Below are 17,987 nucleotides of genomic sequence, written 5' to 3'. Positions count from 1 at the left end.
CACAACATCCACGCCTAAGTATGGTGTATATGACGAGCAAATACGCAGTCTCAATTGAGCCAACCATGTCCAAATATGGAATCCAATGGGTCCCTTCAGTCTAACCTCTGGTGTACCCCAATCTAATGTGGTCGATCTTAGTGATGTGAAATCCTCTCGAACACTAACTAACCACAACCTGAAAGTGTCCTAAATTGTGGTTAGACAATCCTCATGGGGACTTTCGGACACACACACACCCACACACACACACACACACACACACACACACACACACACACACACACACACACACACACACACCCCTTCCCCATCTACTCACCCCCTTTGGGATTCAGCATACTCTGCTCTTCTCAGACTGGATGGCTGGTTTCACATCAACGGCCGGGTGATCTCTGTCTCCGTCTGCCTCCTCCCCTCTACTCTTCCTTCTTCCACTCCTTCCCCAGCTCCAATCCCTTTTTCCACTCTGGATAAATGGATGTGTGTGTGTGTGTGCTACTGTGCGAGAGAGAGAGAGGGAGATAGAGAGAGAGAGCGGGGATGATGGGGGGGGGTTGTGCTTATATAAAACGACCCAAATCCAGGTCAGACTCCACATTCTTCATTAGGTACAGCTTCTCTCCGTGCACATGTTTTCTCCCCATGCACAGCTTCACAAATCACTCGTATATACAGCACATTTTAATGTATGTGTATTAATTATTGTATAATAATGCCAACGACCCTCACTGCAAGCATGCTGCAATCTAATCTTGGACATATATCTCGTTAATCCATTGAGACCTGGAACGCATCCATGTCACGTTAGCGTTTAACCACATTAACCATTAACCCATTTTGGGGCGGGAACCCCTTTTGGTGTTTTAAACATTATGTTATAATTTAGCTATTGAAAAATAGCAGATCTACAAGCTCATAGCGCGCCACCGAGTGGCGCGCTATGAACTTGTAGGTCTGCTATTTTTGAAAAATCGTTAAAATGTGCCTCAAATCTTTCCGAAAATTGTCATGATTTAGAAAACTTTTTTTTTTAAATTTTTGACGTCAGGCCTGAATGGGTTAAAGAGCAAACCAAGCTGAGGCTGCCTTTCGTGCTACTCCGCACGCCCACATGTGACCATTTGTCACTCCTGCTCATCACCAGCTGACATCATGCCATAATTAGAAAACCAGCTCCACTTTGCAGTTGACCCAGTGGCATGAGGAGCTCCCTATAAGACCGCCAGTCATCGTCTTGTGTATAGCCTGTTATGGATGATTTGCTGTGCTGTTTGTATTTCTTTATTTGTTTGGTGGTGGTGGTGGTGGTAGTGATAGTACAAATAAGTTCACGCATACAAATGGAGACTAGCATTCTACCAAAGCAAGGGCAAATTATTCTCCCAGTTTAGTCCTGTGTCAACTCCTAGTTGTATTCTCTGCTGATACTCATGGAGTCCATTTCATCTACCATTCAAGTGCTTGGCCACTTTATGCATTTGTTGAAAATAAGTGACGGTGAAGTGATTAAATTAAAAAAACAGACTTTGACTAAAACCCAATTTGTTTTATATACTAGTGGAAAAGACATTAAAGACTGTGTAACAAGGATTAATTACACACGGATGGCATCAACCCCGGACACAATGTACATTGAGGTTTCAAGATAAAATCAACACCTTGACAAATGCAGGTGAATATGTTACCATGGCTGTTTTGCAACCCTGTACATACTCATTCCAATTTAATAGAAATCAATGCTGCATCGTAAAACATGTCACGTTGATTGTATTATGGGACTGCCATATTCTTCCTGTGAGGGTGGGCATGAGTAGAGACTGTGTGCTTGGTTAGTCTCCAAGGTTTTATGTCTGTGAGAGATGGGGTATAACTGTTTATGATGCTATAAGGTTTTTTGGCCAAAGCCCTTGCTGCCCACACTGTGTCTTCAGGTCCATCATAAAGCTAGAATGAGCACTGCCCTTGGAGCGTTGCACAATACTTTGATTCCACATTTCATGTCCCAATTATGCTGAAACGTATAGATCCCATTTCCAAACACAAGTACATCGCTGAGAAAATATACGCACAGTATATTTATTTTAATTTACATTCCAATTAAGTGACAACTACTTGAATCGTTTACCATTACTCGGTTGTCAAAGACCAGGGAGCGACAGGTGGCAAATTATGAGTAAATTTTGCAGAAATAAATGTGGTAATGATTACTGATGGCTAAACAACTATAGGGAGTGGTTTGAGTGCTGTTGTGTCAAGAAGCATGTGTTAATGAGGCAACAATGAATTAGTAGACCTACGCGTCGCCGACGGGATTATGGCTTTGTCAAATAGACAAGTAACTGTCAGAAGGTGTGTGTGGGTGGGTGGGTGTGCGTGCGTGAGTAAAGTGGTCTCATCAGGTGTGTTGTTGAGCATCAGCCAATAGTATCTACATTGTGTGTGTGTGTGTGTGTGTGTGTGTGTGTGTGTGTGTGTGTGTGTGTGTGTGTGTGTGTGTGTGTGTGTGTGTGTGTGTGTGTGTGTGTGTGTGTGTGTGTGTGTGTGTGTGTGTGTGTGTGTCATTCTGTTCCTCGTAATATATGTCAGGCTTGCCGCGGGCAGGCAGTTTCAGGTTTGTTTCATTACTAAGGTAATTCCTGCAGCGCAACTGAAGGGATATGGTAATGATGCTTTAATAGCGCTCCTCATTGCCCACTGGCCAGAGCCTAACACGCGATCTGCCTGCTCGGCTCCCACAGAGAACCACAAGATGAATAGAAATCTAACAGTCATTATATCTGCCAGGGAAATCAAATCTGAACACACCTAATCTACTTTCTCTTATTATCATTATTCTTATTATAATAATACTAACAACATCTCACACTTATGTAGCGCTTCTCTAAGTGCCCAAAGACGCTTTACATGCCGCGGAGCCTTGCACTACTTCTGTGCTTCTCAATCCTCCACATTTCTCTGTCTATGTAGCCCTCTTCTCTTCTCCCACTGACCCATCATGTTCTACCCCCACATACATGCGCATGCTCTGGCTGCTCCTCTTTTGTCTCTTTGTATCAATGCTCAGATTACTATTTCTATACTTCAAAAGGAGTCAGTAGATTGGATTCTCTTCATTGGGTAATGAGGAAAAGACAAGGCGAGAGCTGGGAAAGCAGGGCAAGCCCAGTCATGCCAACCTCGCTCTGCACAGCATGGAGAAGTGGACTGGATGACGCGTTATGCTAAATAGCGTGCGTGTGTGTGTGTGTGTGTGTGTGTGTGTGTGTGTGTGTGTGTGTGTGTTCATCTGCGTAGGAGTGTGCACTGCATGCTCACAAAAGGCTTAGTCCAATGCTGTGGGTTGATAGGGATTTTGTTTAATGTTATCACACTTCAAAGTCTCTGAGAAAACAATGGACAAAAGCTGTGTGTGTGTGTGTGTGTGTGTGTGTGTGTGTGTGTGTGTGTGTGTGTGTGTGTGTGTGTGTGTGTGTGTGTGTGTGTGTGTGTGTGTGTGTGTGTGTGTGTGTGTGTGTGTGTGTGTGTGTGTGTGTGTGTGTGTGTGTGTGTGTGTGTGTGTGTGTGTGTGTGTGTGTGTGTGTGTGTGCGTGCGTGCGTCCCTGTTATCTGGAGTGGGGAAATTGAGAAGAAGAAGAAAAAAAAAAACCTCCACACCAATCTCTTCCACGTACGGTTGGATTTCTCACATATACCCTCGATAAGATTTATAAAGGATTAGTCCCCCTCCTCGCCCTATACCACACACACACACACACACACACACACACACACACACACACACACACCTCCCTCTCTCAAACTCAGAGTGTGGAGAAATGGATGTCTAGAAGGGTTTTTAATCTCTGAACTGTTGCCAGACTGGAAACATGGTTGGGTGAGACTGCAGACGGGGCAGTGACCGTTTCTTCATTGGTTTGGAAATATATAGTACTGTAAAAAGTAAAATATAACCACCTGTGGAAAATATCCCTACTTCCATGAATTATAAGTACATGTTGAGCATCTCTTCCTCACAACTAAGTCCTGCCCCATGCGGGAGCTAACTATTTTAGACAACACCTTGGTAACCTCAGCCCCAACGGCAAAAAACCTTGGTGTTGTCCTGGACAGTCAGCTCTCGTTCAAAGCACACATTACAGCTGTCGCTCGATCCTGTAGGTTTACACTCTATAACATTCGACAAATTAGACCCTTCCTCACCCAGGAGTCAGCCCAGCTCCTTATCCAGTCATTTCAAAACTTGACTATTGTAACTCCCTCCTTACTGGCCTACCAGCATGCACACTCAAGCCTCTCCAATTGATCCAAAATGCTGCAGCTCGCTTGGTCTTCAACCAGCCAAAATTCTCACGTCTCATCGCTTCTCCGCTCCCTCCATTGGCTCCCGGTCGCTGCTTGCACAGAATACAAAATACTGATGCTGGCATTTAAAGCAACCAAAGGCATGGCACCCCCATACCTTGCACGTCTGATCGTACCCTACAAACCCTCCCGTGCACTCAGATCAGCCAATGCAGGGAAGCGGGAAGTACCTTTACTAAAACACCGGGACTGCGCTCCACACGTCCGAATCTCTTCTCCCTTCTGGCTCCAAAACGGTGGAATGCATTACCCATTACAATCAGAACTGCAGACTCACTCCCAATCTTCCACCGTAGTCTGAAAACCCACCTCTTCAGACTCCATCTTGGCCTGTAGCACTTGCCCTAGCCCAACAACCTTACAGGCGAATGCAAATGCTCAACTTATGTAACTTAGATATAGCATTTTATGTATAGACATAGCACTGTATATCTGCATAGTTTCATTATATAGATAAATTCCACTGTTATGTTCGTAGCTTACGTATGATTCATGATAACTAGTTTTATGTATACTTTATGTATAGGATGTATCGCCATGTTTTGTTCTTGCTTAATGTAAGTCGCTCTCGATTAAGAGAGCAGCTAATCTTGCAAACCACTGGGCCCATCAGCGCCAAATGTCTTGCAGCCAAATGTGAAGACAATTGGCTGGACGGCTGTCACTCCATCTTTTGACCAAATAAGGATTTCCACACTGATGTCAACAATATGACATCATCAACATGAGGTGCCACCACAGTGGCAGCACATTTTACAAGAACCTAGATTCACAGTGAAAGTAAACATACAGCATTCAGCATATGTTGTTCTGCAAGCTGCTTAAGTTGATGTTTTGTAGGATCCACAGAGGCATTTAAAAACCACTATTTACATCCCTGAAACAGCCCTTTCTACTGCGAAAAAGCACAACGCCTGACCTCCGACATGTCTTTTCAGTATCCCCAGGCTTACCGTGATGAGGCAGTTGTGGACGATTATCACGGCAAGAAGATCCCTGATCCCTACAGCTGGCTGGAAGATCCTGACAGCGAGAAGACACAGGCTTTTGTGAATTCTCAGAACCAGCTGACGTTGCCCTACCTGGAGCACTGCGAGGTACGGGACCTGTTCAAGGAGTGCATGACGGAGCTTTATGATTACCCCAAGTACAGCTGTCCCTTCAAGTGGGGGAGCAGGTACTTCCACTTCTACAACACAGGGCTCCAGAACCAGAGTGTGATGTATGTGCAGGAGTGCCTGGACGCACAGCCCACAGTCTTCCTGGACCCAAATACCTTTTCTGAGGATGGGACTGTCGCCCTGCAAGGTTACGCCTTCTCTGAGGATGGGGAGTACCTGGCGTACGGTACGAGTGCCAGCGGTTCAGACTGGGTGGAGATCCGCTTCCTGCGGGTGGAGGGGGCCGTGCCCCTGGAGGACCGCCTGGAGCGGGTGAAGTTCAGCTGCATGTCCTGGACCCACGACGGCAAGGGCCTCTTCTACAACTCCTACCCCACTCAGGAGGGAAAGAGTGACGGCACTGAGACGTCAACAAACCTGCACCAGAAGCTCTGTTTCCATGTCCTGGGCACTCCCCAGTCTCAGGACTGCCTGTGTGCAGAGTTCCCAGGAAACCCCAAGTGGATGAGTGGAGCTGAGGTATCTGATGATGGGCGCTATGTGCTGCTATCCATCTGCAAGGGCTGTGACCCTGTCAACAGACTGTGGTACTGTGACCTCCATACCACCCCACAGGGTATCACAGGGCTTTTGCCGTGGGTGAAACTAATCGATAACTTTGACGCAGAGTACGAGTATGTGACCAACAAGGGCACGCTGTTCTCCTTCAAGACCAACTTAGACGCACCGCGTTACCGGCTCATCAACATAGACTTTGCCTCACCGGCTCAGTGCAACTGGAACGAGCTCATCCCCCAACATGACAAGGACGTCATCAAGTTCGCCACCTGTACGTATTCCAGCTACCTGTTTGTGTGTTTCCTCCACGACGTGAAGAACATCCTAAAGATGTACAGGTTGGGCACCGGTGAGGAGTTGAAGACCTTCCCTCTGGACGTGGGCTCTGTGGTGGGCTTCACCGGCCGCAAGAGGGACTCTGAGATCTTCTACCGTTTCACTTCCTTCCTCTCCCCAACAATCATCTACCATTGTGACCTGACCAAGGATCCCATGCAGCCCAGTATCTTCAGGGAGGTCACTGTCAAAGGCTTCAATCCCTCTGACTACCAGACCACCCAGGTCTTCTACCCCAGTAAAGATGGAACAGAGATCCCCATGTTCATCGTCCACAAGAAGGGCATCACGCTAGACGGCTCCCACCCAGCGTTCCTGTACGGCTACGGGGGCTTCAACATCTCTATCACACCCAGCTACATCGTATCCCGTCTCATCTTTGTGCGACATATGGGGGGAGTGTTAGCTGTCGCCAACATCCGAGGAGGAGGGGAGTATGGGGAGACCTGGCACAAAGCTGGCATGTTGGCCGACAAGCAGAACTGTTTCACTGACTTCCAGTGTGCGGCTGAGTATCTCATCACGCAGGGCTACACCGCTCCCTCTAAACTCACCATCAACGGCGGCTCCAACGGCGGCCTCCTTGTAGCGGCATGTGTCAACCAGCGTCCAGAGCTGTTTGGCTGTGCTGTAGCTCAGGTGGGGGTCATGGACATGCTGAAATTCCACAATTTTACAATAGGACACGCTTGGACGACAGACTTTGGCTGCTCAGAAATCAAAGACCAATTCAACTGGCTTATCAAATACTCTCCGCTCCATAACATCAGCGTGCCAGAGGGCGACGACGTCCAGTACCCCGCCGTGCTGCTTCTGACGGGGGACCATGATGACCGCGTGGTGCCCCTGCACTCTCTCAAGTACATCGCCACGCTGCAGCACATTGTGGGCCGCAGCACTAAGCAGACCAACCCGCTGTTCATCCACGTGGACACCAAATCAGGCCACGGTGCCGGCAAGCCCACCAGCAAGGTCATCCAGGAGGTGGCCGACACCTATGCCTTCATCGCCCGCTGCCTAAACATCTCCTGGGTCAAATAGCCCCGCCGTCCATTAATATGACATGAAGTAGTTGCGAATGCAGGTCGCATTTACTATGAAATCGTACATTTCCCGTCAGTCACTCATTATCCCTATACATGGGAATGCTATATGGTGCCATCATCAGGGATCGAGATCCCTGATGTCATAGTAAATGTGATCTGCTGTAGCAATTAAGCCCATATAGGCCCTGATGTAATCAATATTGGCCAGCAACTCTAACATCTGACCTCAAACTTCGACCCCTTAGATCTCCATATATGGATATATGTCAGATATATGACATTCCATTATGTTGATCCTTCCCCATCCATCCATCCTCCTCGATGTCTCCCTTTTGACTGATACCTGTATATATATATATGTATATATATATATATAATCAGGGCTCCAGCGTGCGACCTATTAGGTCGCATATGCGACTTAATTTATTAAGGGTGATACTTAAAATGTAATGAGGTCGCACAGGTGCGACTTGCTGGAAGGATGAGTGGAGGAAAAAAAACATCCTGCAGTGCTTGCCCGTTCCATTGATTGAAAACATTGGACGTTCGCCTGACGCCCAGTGTTCAAAGAACGATCATTCACGAAAACGCACAAATAAGCCCTTCAGACTTGGATGGTCAGAGCGGCGCGATTACATACAAAGTCAATTCAAAGACGAGAATTGCGCAAACGGCGGCGCGACCTGCCGCGGTACAAACTGGACGAACCGAGGCGAATATATATTCAAGTCTGAACGCAGCTTATCCGACACAAATTAACTAATCTTTCTCAGCTGTACAATTTCACTGGAGCGCGCAGCGCGCATATCTAACTGCATGATGATCAGTCATGATCTACACAGACAGCCGACTCCCGACCCAAACACTGAGTGAAACTTAGTAAACGTGTTGTTTGATTAAACATGTGCCACGAAATGTGCCACGAAAAATAGCTTCCAAAGCTTGTTATGTTTGCATCGAGGAGGTAGCCTATGTGTCCATAGGTCCATACATGATGATCGGCCAACAAAATACATTAATCTCCCTCCCAGTGAGTGGAGAGCACTGATGCCTGATTTATTCTTCGTGTTCCGTGCTGAAAATAGCTGATCTACAAGCTCACAACGCGTCGCGGACGCGACGCGTTTTGAGCTTGTAGATCAGCTATTTTCAGCACGCGGAGATATGCAGGCTCTGAGAGCATTCAGAAACCTGCCTTCACAATAAAAGCATGCAGCTTTCACAAGTTGGCCCATAAAGACAAGGAAAAGGATTAAGAATTTGGTGGCATTTCACATTGCAAAAGATTTTTTCCAAAATGTAAAAATATTATAATAAGGAATTAATTTGGATAATGGTAATGGAGATATTGTACAAATTGTCACTTTATTAATCCAAAAGGTTTGGACTGCATTTAATTTTCAACACAAAACCTTAAACTGACTTTCTGTGTGTGGAATATAAATATTGCCTTTATTGACTGAGTGACTTTGTGGTGGTTATGTTTCATTCCTTACTGACTGCCAGTAGGCAGTAAACAATAGTGAATATACCTCTCGCGCTCCGCGTAGGTCGAGTCTTAATATAAACAAAGTCATGTGACGTGTAGGCTGACCGTGCGTCCCGGTAGGCTATATAAGCACGTGACAGCCCACACCCGGCCTCTTTTTTCTTCTCGCTACCTGACGTGAGTATCGTAGGTAAGTGTAGCTCCTAGAATCTGTACATCAGTTCTGTATTGCAGGTCCAAAGAGTTGTTAAGACACTATATGTGTCGTGGTGTTGACATCCTGCCTGTGGCTATTGCCGAGAGCGCAAATTGTTGTCCTCTCAAGGCTGTGGTTGTCAAATTATCACCATTTCTCTTTGTTTGTCTTGAGGATCCCTAGCTACAAACACTCTCATGTATTGTTGTTAAAGGGCTTCCTCCACACACTGGGTGTTGGCCGCGTGCTGCCGGTTCCCACAGCACTCGCCTAATTTACCTAGTTATAATTGTTTGTTTGATAATTAAACTAATATTATTTAATTCTTCATTTGATTAAGAATATATAAATAGATTCAGATTACTGGAGGTTCCCACATGGTCTGTGCCTGCACAGTCCTCGCTGGGATTGCCTAGTTAAATATCTGATTGACATTTTTGTTTGATGATTAATCTAATCAATTAATTAATCTAAATAACTTAATTTGTTTTAAAAATTCAGATTACTGGAGGTTCCCACATGGTCTGTGCCTGCACAGTCCTCGCTGGGATTGCCTAGTTAAATATCTGATTGACATTTTTGTTTGATGATTAATCTAATCAATTAATTCATCTAAATAACTTAATTTGTTTTAAAAATTCAGATTACTGGAGGTTCCCACATGGTCTGTGCCTGCACAGTCCTCGCTGGGATTGCCTAGTTAAATATCTGATTGACATTTTTGTTTGATGATTAATCTAATCAATGAATTCATCTAAATAACTTAATTTGTTTAAAAATTTCAGATTACTGGAGGTTCCCACATGGTCTGTGCCTGCACAGTCCTCGCTGGGATTGCCTAGTTAAATATCTGATTGACATTTTTGTTTGATGATTAATCTAATTAATTAGTTAATCTAAATAATTTAATTTGTTTAAAACAAATTCAGATTACTGGAGGTTCCCACATGGTCTGTGCCTGCACAGTCCTCGCTGGGATTGCCTAGTTAAATATCTGATTGACATTTTTGTTTGATGATTAATCTAATTAATTAGTTAATCTAAATAATTTAATTTGTTTAAAACAAATTCAGATTACTGGAGGTTCCCACATGGTCTGTGCCTGCACAGTCCTCGCTGGGATTGCCTAGTTAAATATCTGATTGACATTTTTGTTTGATGATTAATCTAATTAATTAGTTAATCTAAATAACTTAATTTGTTTAAAACAAATTCAGATTACTGGAGGTTCCCACATGGTCTGTGCCTGCACAGTCCTCGCTGGGATTGCCTAGTTAAATATCTGATTGACATTTTTGTTTGATGATTAATCTAATTAATTAGTTAATCTAAATAACTTAATTTGTTTAAAAACAAATTCAGATTACTGGAGGTTCCCACATGGTCTGTGCCTGCACAGTCCTCGCTGGGATTGCCTAGTTAAATATCTGACATTCTTGTTTGATTAATCTAATTAATTAATTAATCAATCAAAATAACTTAAAAAAAATAAAGAAAAAAAGAACGTTACTGGAGGTTCCCACGCATTATGTGGCTGCACAGCTCTCGCGGGGATTGCCCAGTTAAGTGTCAAATTGACATTAAGCTAACAGCAGGCCATCTTAGCCTGACCGGTTAGCTACTCTGTTTGCTGGAGGTTACTGACGCGTTCTGTGATCGTACAGTTCTCGCTGGTATTGCCTGGCTATACAACTGGCTTGAGACTACTGAGCTATGGCGCGTACGTCCTGTAGCGCTCAGCTCCAAGTCAACGATGGACATGACTTGTGTCCGACATGCTTGGGCGGTCATCTCAGGGAAGCCCTGATTGACCCATGTATGAACTGTGGCACTCTACCACTCTCTGTGAGAGAGGCTAGGCTGCGTGAGGTGGAGAACCTCCTGTTCAAAGGAAACCTCCCACCTTCTGGGGTCCCCGCTGGGGTCCCTTCTGGTGGGAGGGTGAAGCTCAAAACGCGGGTCTCGCGCCGAGCGCGGTCACCTGGCCCGGAAGAGTTCAACGGCGGCTGTCACGACTGCTCCATATCGCCATGAAATGGACGATTTGAGGGCTGAAATAGAGCGCCTTAAGGCAATAGTACGGCCACCTCCTCCCCCGCCACAGGCGGCCCAGCAGCCACCGGCTCCTCCGCCACAGGCGGTCCAGGAGCCGGAGGGCGATGATGATCTAGAATTAGATTACGGTTATGATGATGATGACGCCATGGCAACTAGAGCTTCAGACTCTATGTCCCATGACGAGGATGATATCCCCAGGGGGGCCCCTCCCCCGAACGGGGGTTTCAGGGTGATCCCCAGGTGGATAGTGTGCAGGCTGAGGATGGCTCAGAGACTTCCCGCAAAAGCTCGGGAAGCACTGAGCTGGGGATCGGGCCCTGCACATTGCGTTCAACGCTGCGTGCTGCCCTGGCTAATCCTCAGCCGCAGACCTGGCAACGTGACCAGGCGGCAGCAGGCGGAGGGCAATATCAGCCCAGAGGTGGGCAGCGGCTTCGCCAGCCCCAGCGTGGGCGAGGACATAGCCGGCACCCCCCCCCCCCCCCCCAAGCCCCCATATAACCCCCCAGGCACAGCCTGAGGGTCTGGGGCAGATTTTCACAGCAGCACCTGAATTACTGGGCAGACCATGCCAGGGATGCATGGGTCGTTACAACAATGTCCCAAGGTTACAGGCTGCAGTTCCGCCGCCGACCCCCACCACCTTCACGGGTCAGGGTGACTTCAGTCACAGACCCCGTGAAGGCCCAGTGTTTGTCTCAAGAGGTGGCCAAGCTCTTGGACAAACGAGCAATAACAACGGTTCACCCACGTTCACAGAACGAAGGGTTCTACTCCACCTACTTTCTGATCCCAAGGAAAGAAGGGTCTCTCAGGCCTATACTAGACCTAAGAGGGTTAAAGGTACCTCAAGGTCCTTCCGTTTCGGATGTTTCACACAGTCGACGTCTTACAGGCTATCACACAGGGGGAGTGGTTCACCACAATAGACCTCAAAGATGCCTACTTTCATGTGCCTATACATCCAGAGCACAGAAAGTACGTACGCTTTGCCTTTCAAGGCAAAGTCTACCAGTTTGCCGTTCTGCCGTTCGGCCTGTTTCTGGCTCCCCGCATCTTCACAAGGTGTATGAGGGCAGCCTTAACGTCGCTATGCCTGTCGGGAGTGAAGATACTTCCCTACCTAGACGATTGGCTCATTTGCGCCCCCTCGTTCAGGGAGGCGGAACAGGTGACGTCCAGAGTCCTCGCTCACGTCGAGGCACTGGGCATGACCGTAAACCTCGAAAAGAGCTCGTTGCTCCCAACGCAACAGACCACCTTCCTCGGCATGTCCCTAGCTTCGGTATCGATGCAGGCACGATCGACTGCACAGAGGGTGGGGAGAATTCAGAACCTCCTGCGGTCTTTCCGCCTGTGGGCGAGGTTGACCGTCCTAACATGGCTCAGACTGCTCGGCATGCTGACTGCAGTCTCAGCAATCACTCCTCTGGGGCTGCTACATCTACGCCCATTACAGAGGTGGTTCAATGGCCTTCACATGGACCCCTGTCTACACAGGGGGGTCAAGGTCAGAGTCACTCGCAGGTGCCTTGGTTATCTCCGCCGCTGGCGGGACAATGCATTCCTGCTGAGTGGAGTCCCTCTCGGCTTGGTCCCGGCGAGACGAGAGGTGGTGACAACAGATGCCTCGCCTCAAGGTTGGGGCGCGGTATGGCAGAGGAGGTCAGTCCAGGGGGTATGGCGCTCTCGATGGAGAGGACGCCATATCAATGTGCTAGAACTCCGGACTGTTTCCCTGGCGCTGAAGCACTTCTTGCCCTTTCTCAGGGGGAAGCACGTGCTCATTCGGACAGACAGCACCTCAGTGGTGTTTCATGTCAACCATCAGGGAGGGACCAGGTCTCTGGAGTCCCTGAGGGAAGCCCATCGCCTGTGGACGTGGGCTTATCCTCTACTTTCCTCGATGAGGGCTATGCACCTGCCAGGCAGATTAAACTCTGTGGCAGATTATCTGTCTCGTCAGAGACTGCCCCCTGGGGAGTGGAGATTGCACCCCCAGGTGGTACAGTTGATTTGGGATCGGCACGGGGTAGCCTACGTAGATCTATTCGCCTCAGAAGGCACGACTCATTGTCCTCAGTGGTTCAGCCTGGCAGAGACCAGTGCCCCACTCGGGATGGACGCTCTCGCCAACGCTTGGCCGAGAGCGCTCCTTTATGCATTTCCCCCGATCCCCCTGTTGTTGCCTGTGCTTCACAGGGTGAGATCGTCAGATCACAGAGTTCTCTTGGTGGCCCCCAGGTGGCCCTCGAGAATATGGTATTCAACGCTCCTCAACGTGAATCTCACTTGAATTACATTGCAATACTTTACTATTTCAAATAATTAAAAAAAAATCACACCCGTGTGAACTGAGTGGTGCAAGGTCTTATATAGCCTGATCAGCTGTGGTCTGACGTAATGTCAGTGACCATAGTAACCATGCTCATTCTTTTGGGCCCCACGTACAGGTACACACAAACATAGAAACATAGATACAGACAAAGCTGGTTATTGGAGTGGTTTGCACCACTCAAAAACAAAGAAGAAAAAAAAACGGCCAGGTGCAACAAGCTCTTGTAGCGCTTGTTTTCACCCACTGTGTTTTGTTATGGCTTTCCTCTAGCTCCAGTTAGCTCATAACATTAGCTTCTGATGCCACTCATGCATTGCAGCATTCAGAGTATGGGTTTTATGGGTCAACCAATCATGAAAAAGTGTCCATTACGTTCGTACATTCGTCAGTAGTGGTGCGTGCAAATGTAGTCCAGGTGCTTTTCAAGCACCTGGCAAAAATGAAATGCTCCCTTCCTTCACTTAGATCAGCTAACACAAGAAGTGTGTCAGTTCCTTCCCTATAAACACCCTGGCCAATTATTCTATGTGTCCCAGACTCTTCTCTCTCCTGGTTCCCAGTCTGTAGAATGCCCTCCACCTCTCAGTCAGGATTGCAGGCTCACTTTTATTTTCTGATGCTGTCTGAAAACTCACCTCTTCATACCTCACCCACTAAATGGGGCATTTATATAGCGCCTTTATCCAAGTCGCTTTACATGTGCATTTCATTCACCCATTCACACACACACATTCATACACCGATTGCGGCGGAAGCCATGCAAGGTACCAACCAGCACATCGGGAGCAATTTGGGGTTCAGTGTCTTGCCCAAGGACACTTCGACATGTAGACAGGAGGAGCCGGGATTCGAACCACCGACCCATGGATCATTGGACGACCTGCTCTACCTCCTGAGCCACACTGACACTCCACTTTCTTTTTTCTTTTATATTTAATATATCTTTTTTGGCTTTGTGCCCTTAGTGCCAGGAAACGGGGAGAGAGATGAGGGGGTGACACGCAGCAAGGTCCTTCGGGACCGGGAGTCGAACCCACGGCACGCTGCACCTTGCCAGGCGACTACGCCAGCTGCCTGGGCAACACTCCACTTTCTTGGTATCCCTTCTTGTCACATTATGTTTGATAGATGCCAGTTGTACTATGCCGTTATGCACGGCTATATTTTGGTTGTTCACATAATGATGTTATATTTAAATAGACATATGTTTGCTTGGCCACAAATGCCAAGTACAGTATGCTATTGAGATTTGTCTTTTTGAGTTTGAGTTTGTTAAAGGGCCACTTCACCCCTTTTGCAACCAGATCTTATTTTAATGATGTTTGGGAGACAAGAAAACTTTCCTGGGATTTTTATGTGTGAACTATGTGTTTTTAGATATTTCAGTGTCCATCAGCTCCATGATGTCATGGACACTGGGCTCACTTATTTCCTGGACTACATCAATGAAAGTGTCCATGAAAGTGTCATGGCGCGTGACCACTTCTCTTCCTTCTCAAAGCTTCCTTGGACTACATGTTGTCTCAGTAAGACAGCCCTCCCCCTATCCACAAGGAGGAGCAGTGGACCAAAGCATTATGGGAATTGTAGTCCAGGAAGGAAGTGAGCCCAGTGTCCAATCCATGACATCATGGAGCCCATGGACACTTTGAAATACTAAAATATCACATATTACCCATGTAAAAACCCCAGGAAAGTGTTTCTTGTCTCACAAACATCATTAAAATAAGATCTGATTGCAAAAGGGATGAAGTGGCTAGACAGACTAGGTTATAGCTAGTTTACCTGGTATACCCTGAAGCACTATGTTTATTGCACTCTGTTGGACGGGGATCCATGGCAGCTTCCAGTGAGGATAGACCTCCTGTCCCAGCTGGACGGGAAGGTGTGGCATCCATCGCCGAGCCTCCTTCAGCTTTGGGTATGGCCACTGAAAGGGATCAGTCACTCTTGAGTGGGCTAGGCCCCTCAATATGTGAGACCTTGCGGAATGCAAGGGCCCCTTCCACAAGGTTGGTGTACTCGAATTGCTGGGCTGCTTTCTCATTATGGTGCAGCGACAGGGGTCTGGACCCAGTCTCTTGCCCTATACAACACGTACTACATTATTTACAGTGTCTACTGGATGCCGGCCGTGCAGCCTCCACCTTGAAGGTGCACACGGCCGCTATATCCTTCAATCATAGCCATATTGATGGCAGGTCAGTTGGTGCGCATTACTGGGTGACACAGTTTCTGCGCGGTGCCAAGAGGTTACGCCCCCCTAGGGTGAGGCGTACTGCAGCTTGGGACCTGCCTCTGGTCCTGCAGGCATTGAGCAGGGCGCCCTTTGAGCCTATGGCTGGGTCGTCCTTGAGCTCGTTATCGATTAAGACTGCCTTTCTGTTGGCAGTTACGACAGCTAAGCGTGTGAGTGAGCTCCACGCACTTTCTATTAGCCCCACATGCCTTCGGTGGAAGGCTAGTGGCACTGGGGTCACACTTTGGCCAAATGTGTCATTCATGCCTAAGGTTCTGCCCCCTGATTATGTTAACCAGGCCATAGAGTTGGCGGCATTCCATCCTCCCCCGTTTACATCCGAGGCGGAGGAAAGGGCCCACTTACTGTGTCCAGTCCGTGCGTTGCAACTGTACATTCAGGCAACACAGGATATTAGACGCTCAGAGCAACTGTTTGTGTGCTACGGCGGAAAGAATAGAGGAGGCGCGCTGTCTAAACAGCGGCTATCCCACTGGGCAGTGGATGCGATTAAGAAGGCTTATGAAGCATCTGGTAAACCTGCCCCCTCCGAGGTCATCTGCCATTCTACCAGGGGCGTTGCCACGTCCTGGGCGGTGATGAGAGGGGTGTCACTGGCGGACGTCTGTGCGGTGGCGTCTTGGACAGCCCCTTGCACGTTCTCGAGGTTCTATCGCCTTGATGTGGCCTCTGGATCCTCACTGACGTCAGCGATCCTGCCACTGGCTGCTACGGCAGTTTAGTAGGTTGGTTCGATTCCTCGTGACACTTCTGGTATGAGTCATCCACTATTGTTTACTGCCTACTGGCAGTCAGTAAGGAATGAAACATAACGCAAGTTACGAATGTAACTATGGTTATGTGAATTCCTGGATGACTGCCAGTAATAACGGTCACTCGGAATCTTTCAGGGCGAGAAGATTCTTAAGAGGCCTGGTGTGGGCTGTCACGTGCTTATATAGCCTACCGGGACGCACGGTCAGCCTACACGTCACATGACTTTGTTTGTATTAAGACTCGACCTACGCGGAGCGCGAGAGGTATATTCACTATTGTTTACTGCCTACTGGCAGTCATCCAGGAATTCACATAACCATAGTTACATTCGTAACTTGCGGTTGAAACCATCTACAGTGTTTTGAAGTATAACCAGGTAGGTTGCTGTTTTTTACACAGTGACCTTTGTAGGGGGTTTTATGATTCAAACCTTTAATGGTGGAAACCACTACATAAATAAATGGCGCCCGATGTGGGGGCATGATAAGATCATGTATTAATACCACGCTATACAAAGAAAAAAATGGTGCTACCTAATTTGTGGTGGCGCTACCAAATGAAAAGGTAGGTGGCACCAGTGCTACCTGTGAAAAAGTTAGTCTGGAGCCCTGTATATATATATATATATATATATATATATATATATATATATATATATGGCGAGTACAGAATTCATTCCATGTTGATCTGACCCCCCATGCCAAAGCGCCAGCATTCGCCCAGCAGTCTTCCGTCAACGAGGCGGATGCGTGCACGCGACTTCTCGCCCTCACCCTTTACGAGGTCGCTTCTCACCTCTAGACGTCTTACTGGTATATGGCTTCCCATTTAAGAGCACTATCTTTTTGAGAAGAGGATTTGTCCTATCCCGTGTGTTGTTCTCCTGACAGCTTTTGTAACACCTGTCTTCAGGAATGGTGGACACATAAGCAAGTAAAGGAATCTGGTTTGTAAGAACATTATCTTAAAAGGATGTTCCACCACATGACAGATACAGATATTTCCATATACTGTGTGTGTATATACGTAAACAGGACACAGACAGACAGATACTGTAGGTCAGGCCCGGTTCTTCCTACAGGCCGACGAAGCAACGGCTTCGAGCGCCATGGGGGAGGGGCGCCAAAAAAAAAAAAACAAAAAAAAACTTTTTTTTTTTTTTTCTTTAACATTTTTTTTTTTTTTTTTTTACTCTGTCCCAACTCTGTCTGCCCAGTGTCCCCCCAGTGCCCCCCCAGTGCCTCCCCAGTGCCTCCCCAGTACCTCCCCAGTGTCTCCCCAGTGCCAGTGTCCCGCCAGTGCCTCCACAGAGCCTCCCCAGTGTCCCCACAGTGCCTCCCCAATGGACCCCCAGTGCCTCCACAGTGTCCCCACTGTCCCCCCAGTGCCTCCACAGTGTCTCCTCAATTTTTGGGGGGGTGGGGGGGGGGGGGGCGCCGCGAAAAATCCTGCTTGGGGCGCCAG

At 47.6% G+C, this 17,987-nt stretch overlaps 1 protein-coding gene across 2 annotated transcripts in view; it reads left to right on the top strand.

The window, feature by feature from the left end:
• The window catches only part of LOC306938395 (prolyl endopeptidase-like), a 116,278-nt gene that overhangs the window by 87,846 nt on the left and 10,445 nt on the right, over positions 1–17,987 (top strand). The window contains exon 2 of one of the 2 annotated variants that reach the window (XM_079522561.1): positions 5,304–7,520. The exons of the other annotated variant lie outside the window; for it this stretch is intronic. Coding sequence (XP_079378687.1) covers positions 5,304–7,421 — 2,118 coding nt within the window. The 3' untranslated portion in view covers positions 7,422–7,520. Of the gene's footprint in view, positions 1–5,303; positions 7,521–17,987 lie in introns of those variants that run through there. 2 annotated transcript variants of the gene reach the window in all.

This window comes from Electrona antarctica (assembly GCF_951216825.1).
Source record: "Electrona antarctica genome assembly, chromosome: 15".
Taxonomy (NCBI): domain Eukaryota; kingdom Metazoa; phylum Chordata; class Actinopteri; order Myctophiformes; family Myctophidae; genus Electrona; species Electrona antarctica.
This window is presented reverse-complemented; position numbering and strand designations above follow the sequence as displayed.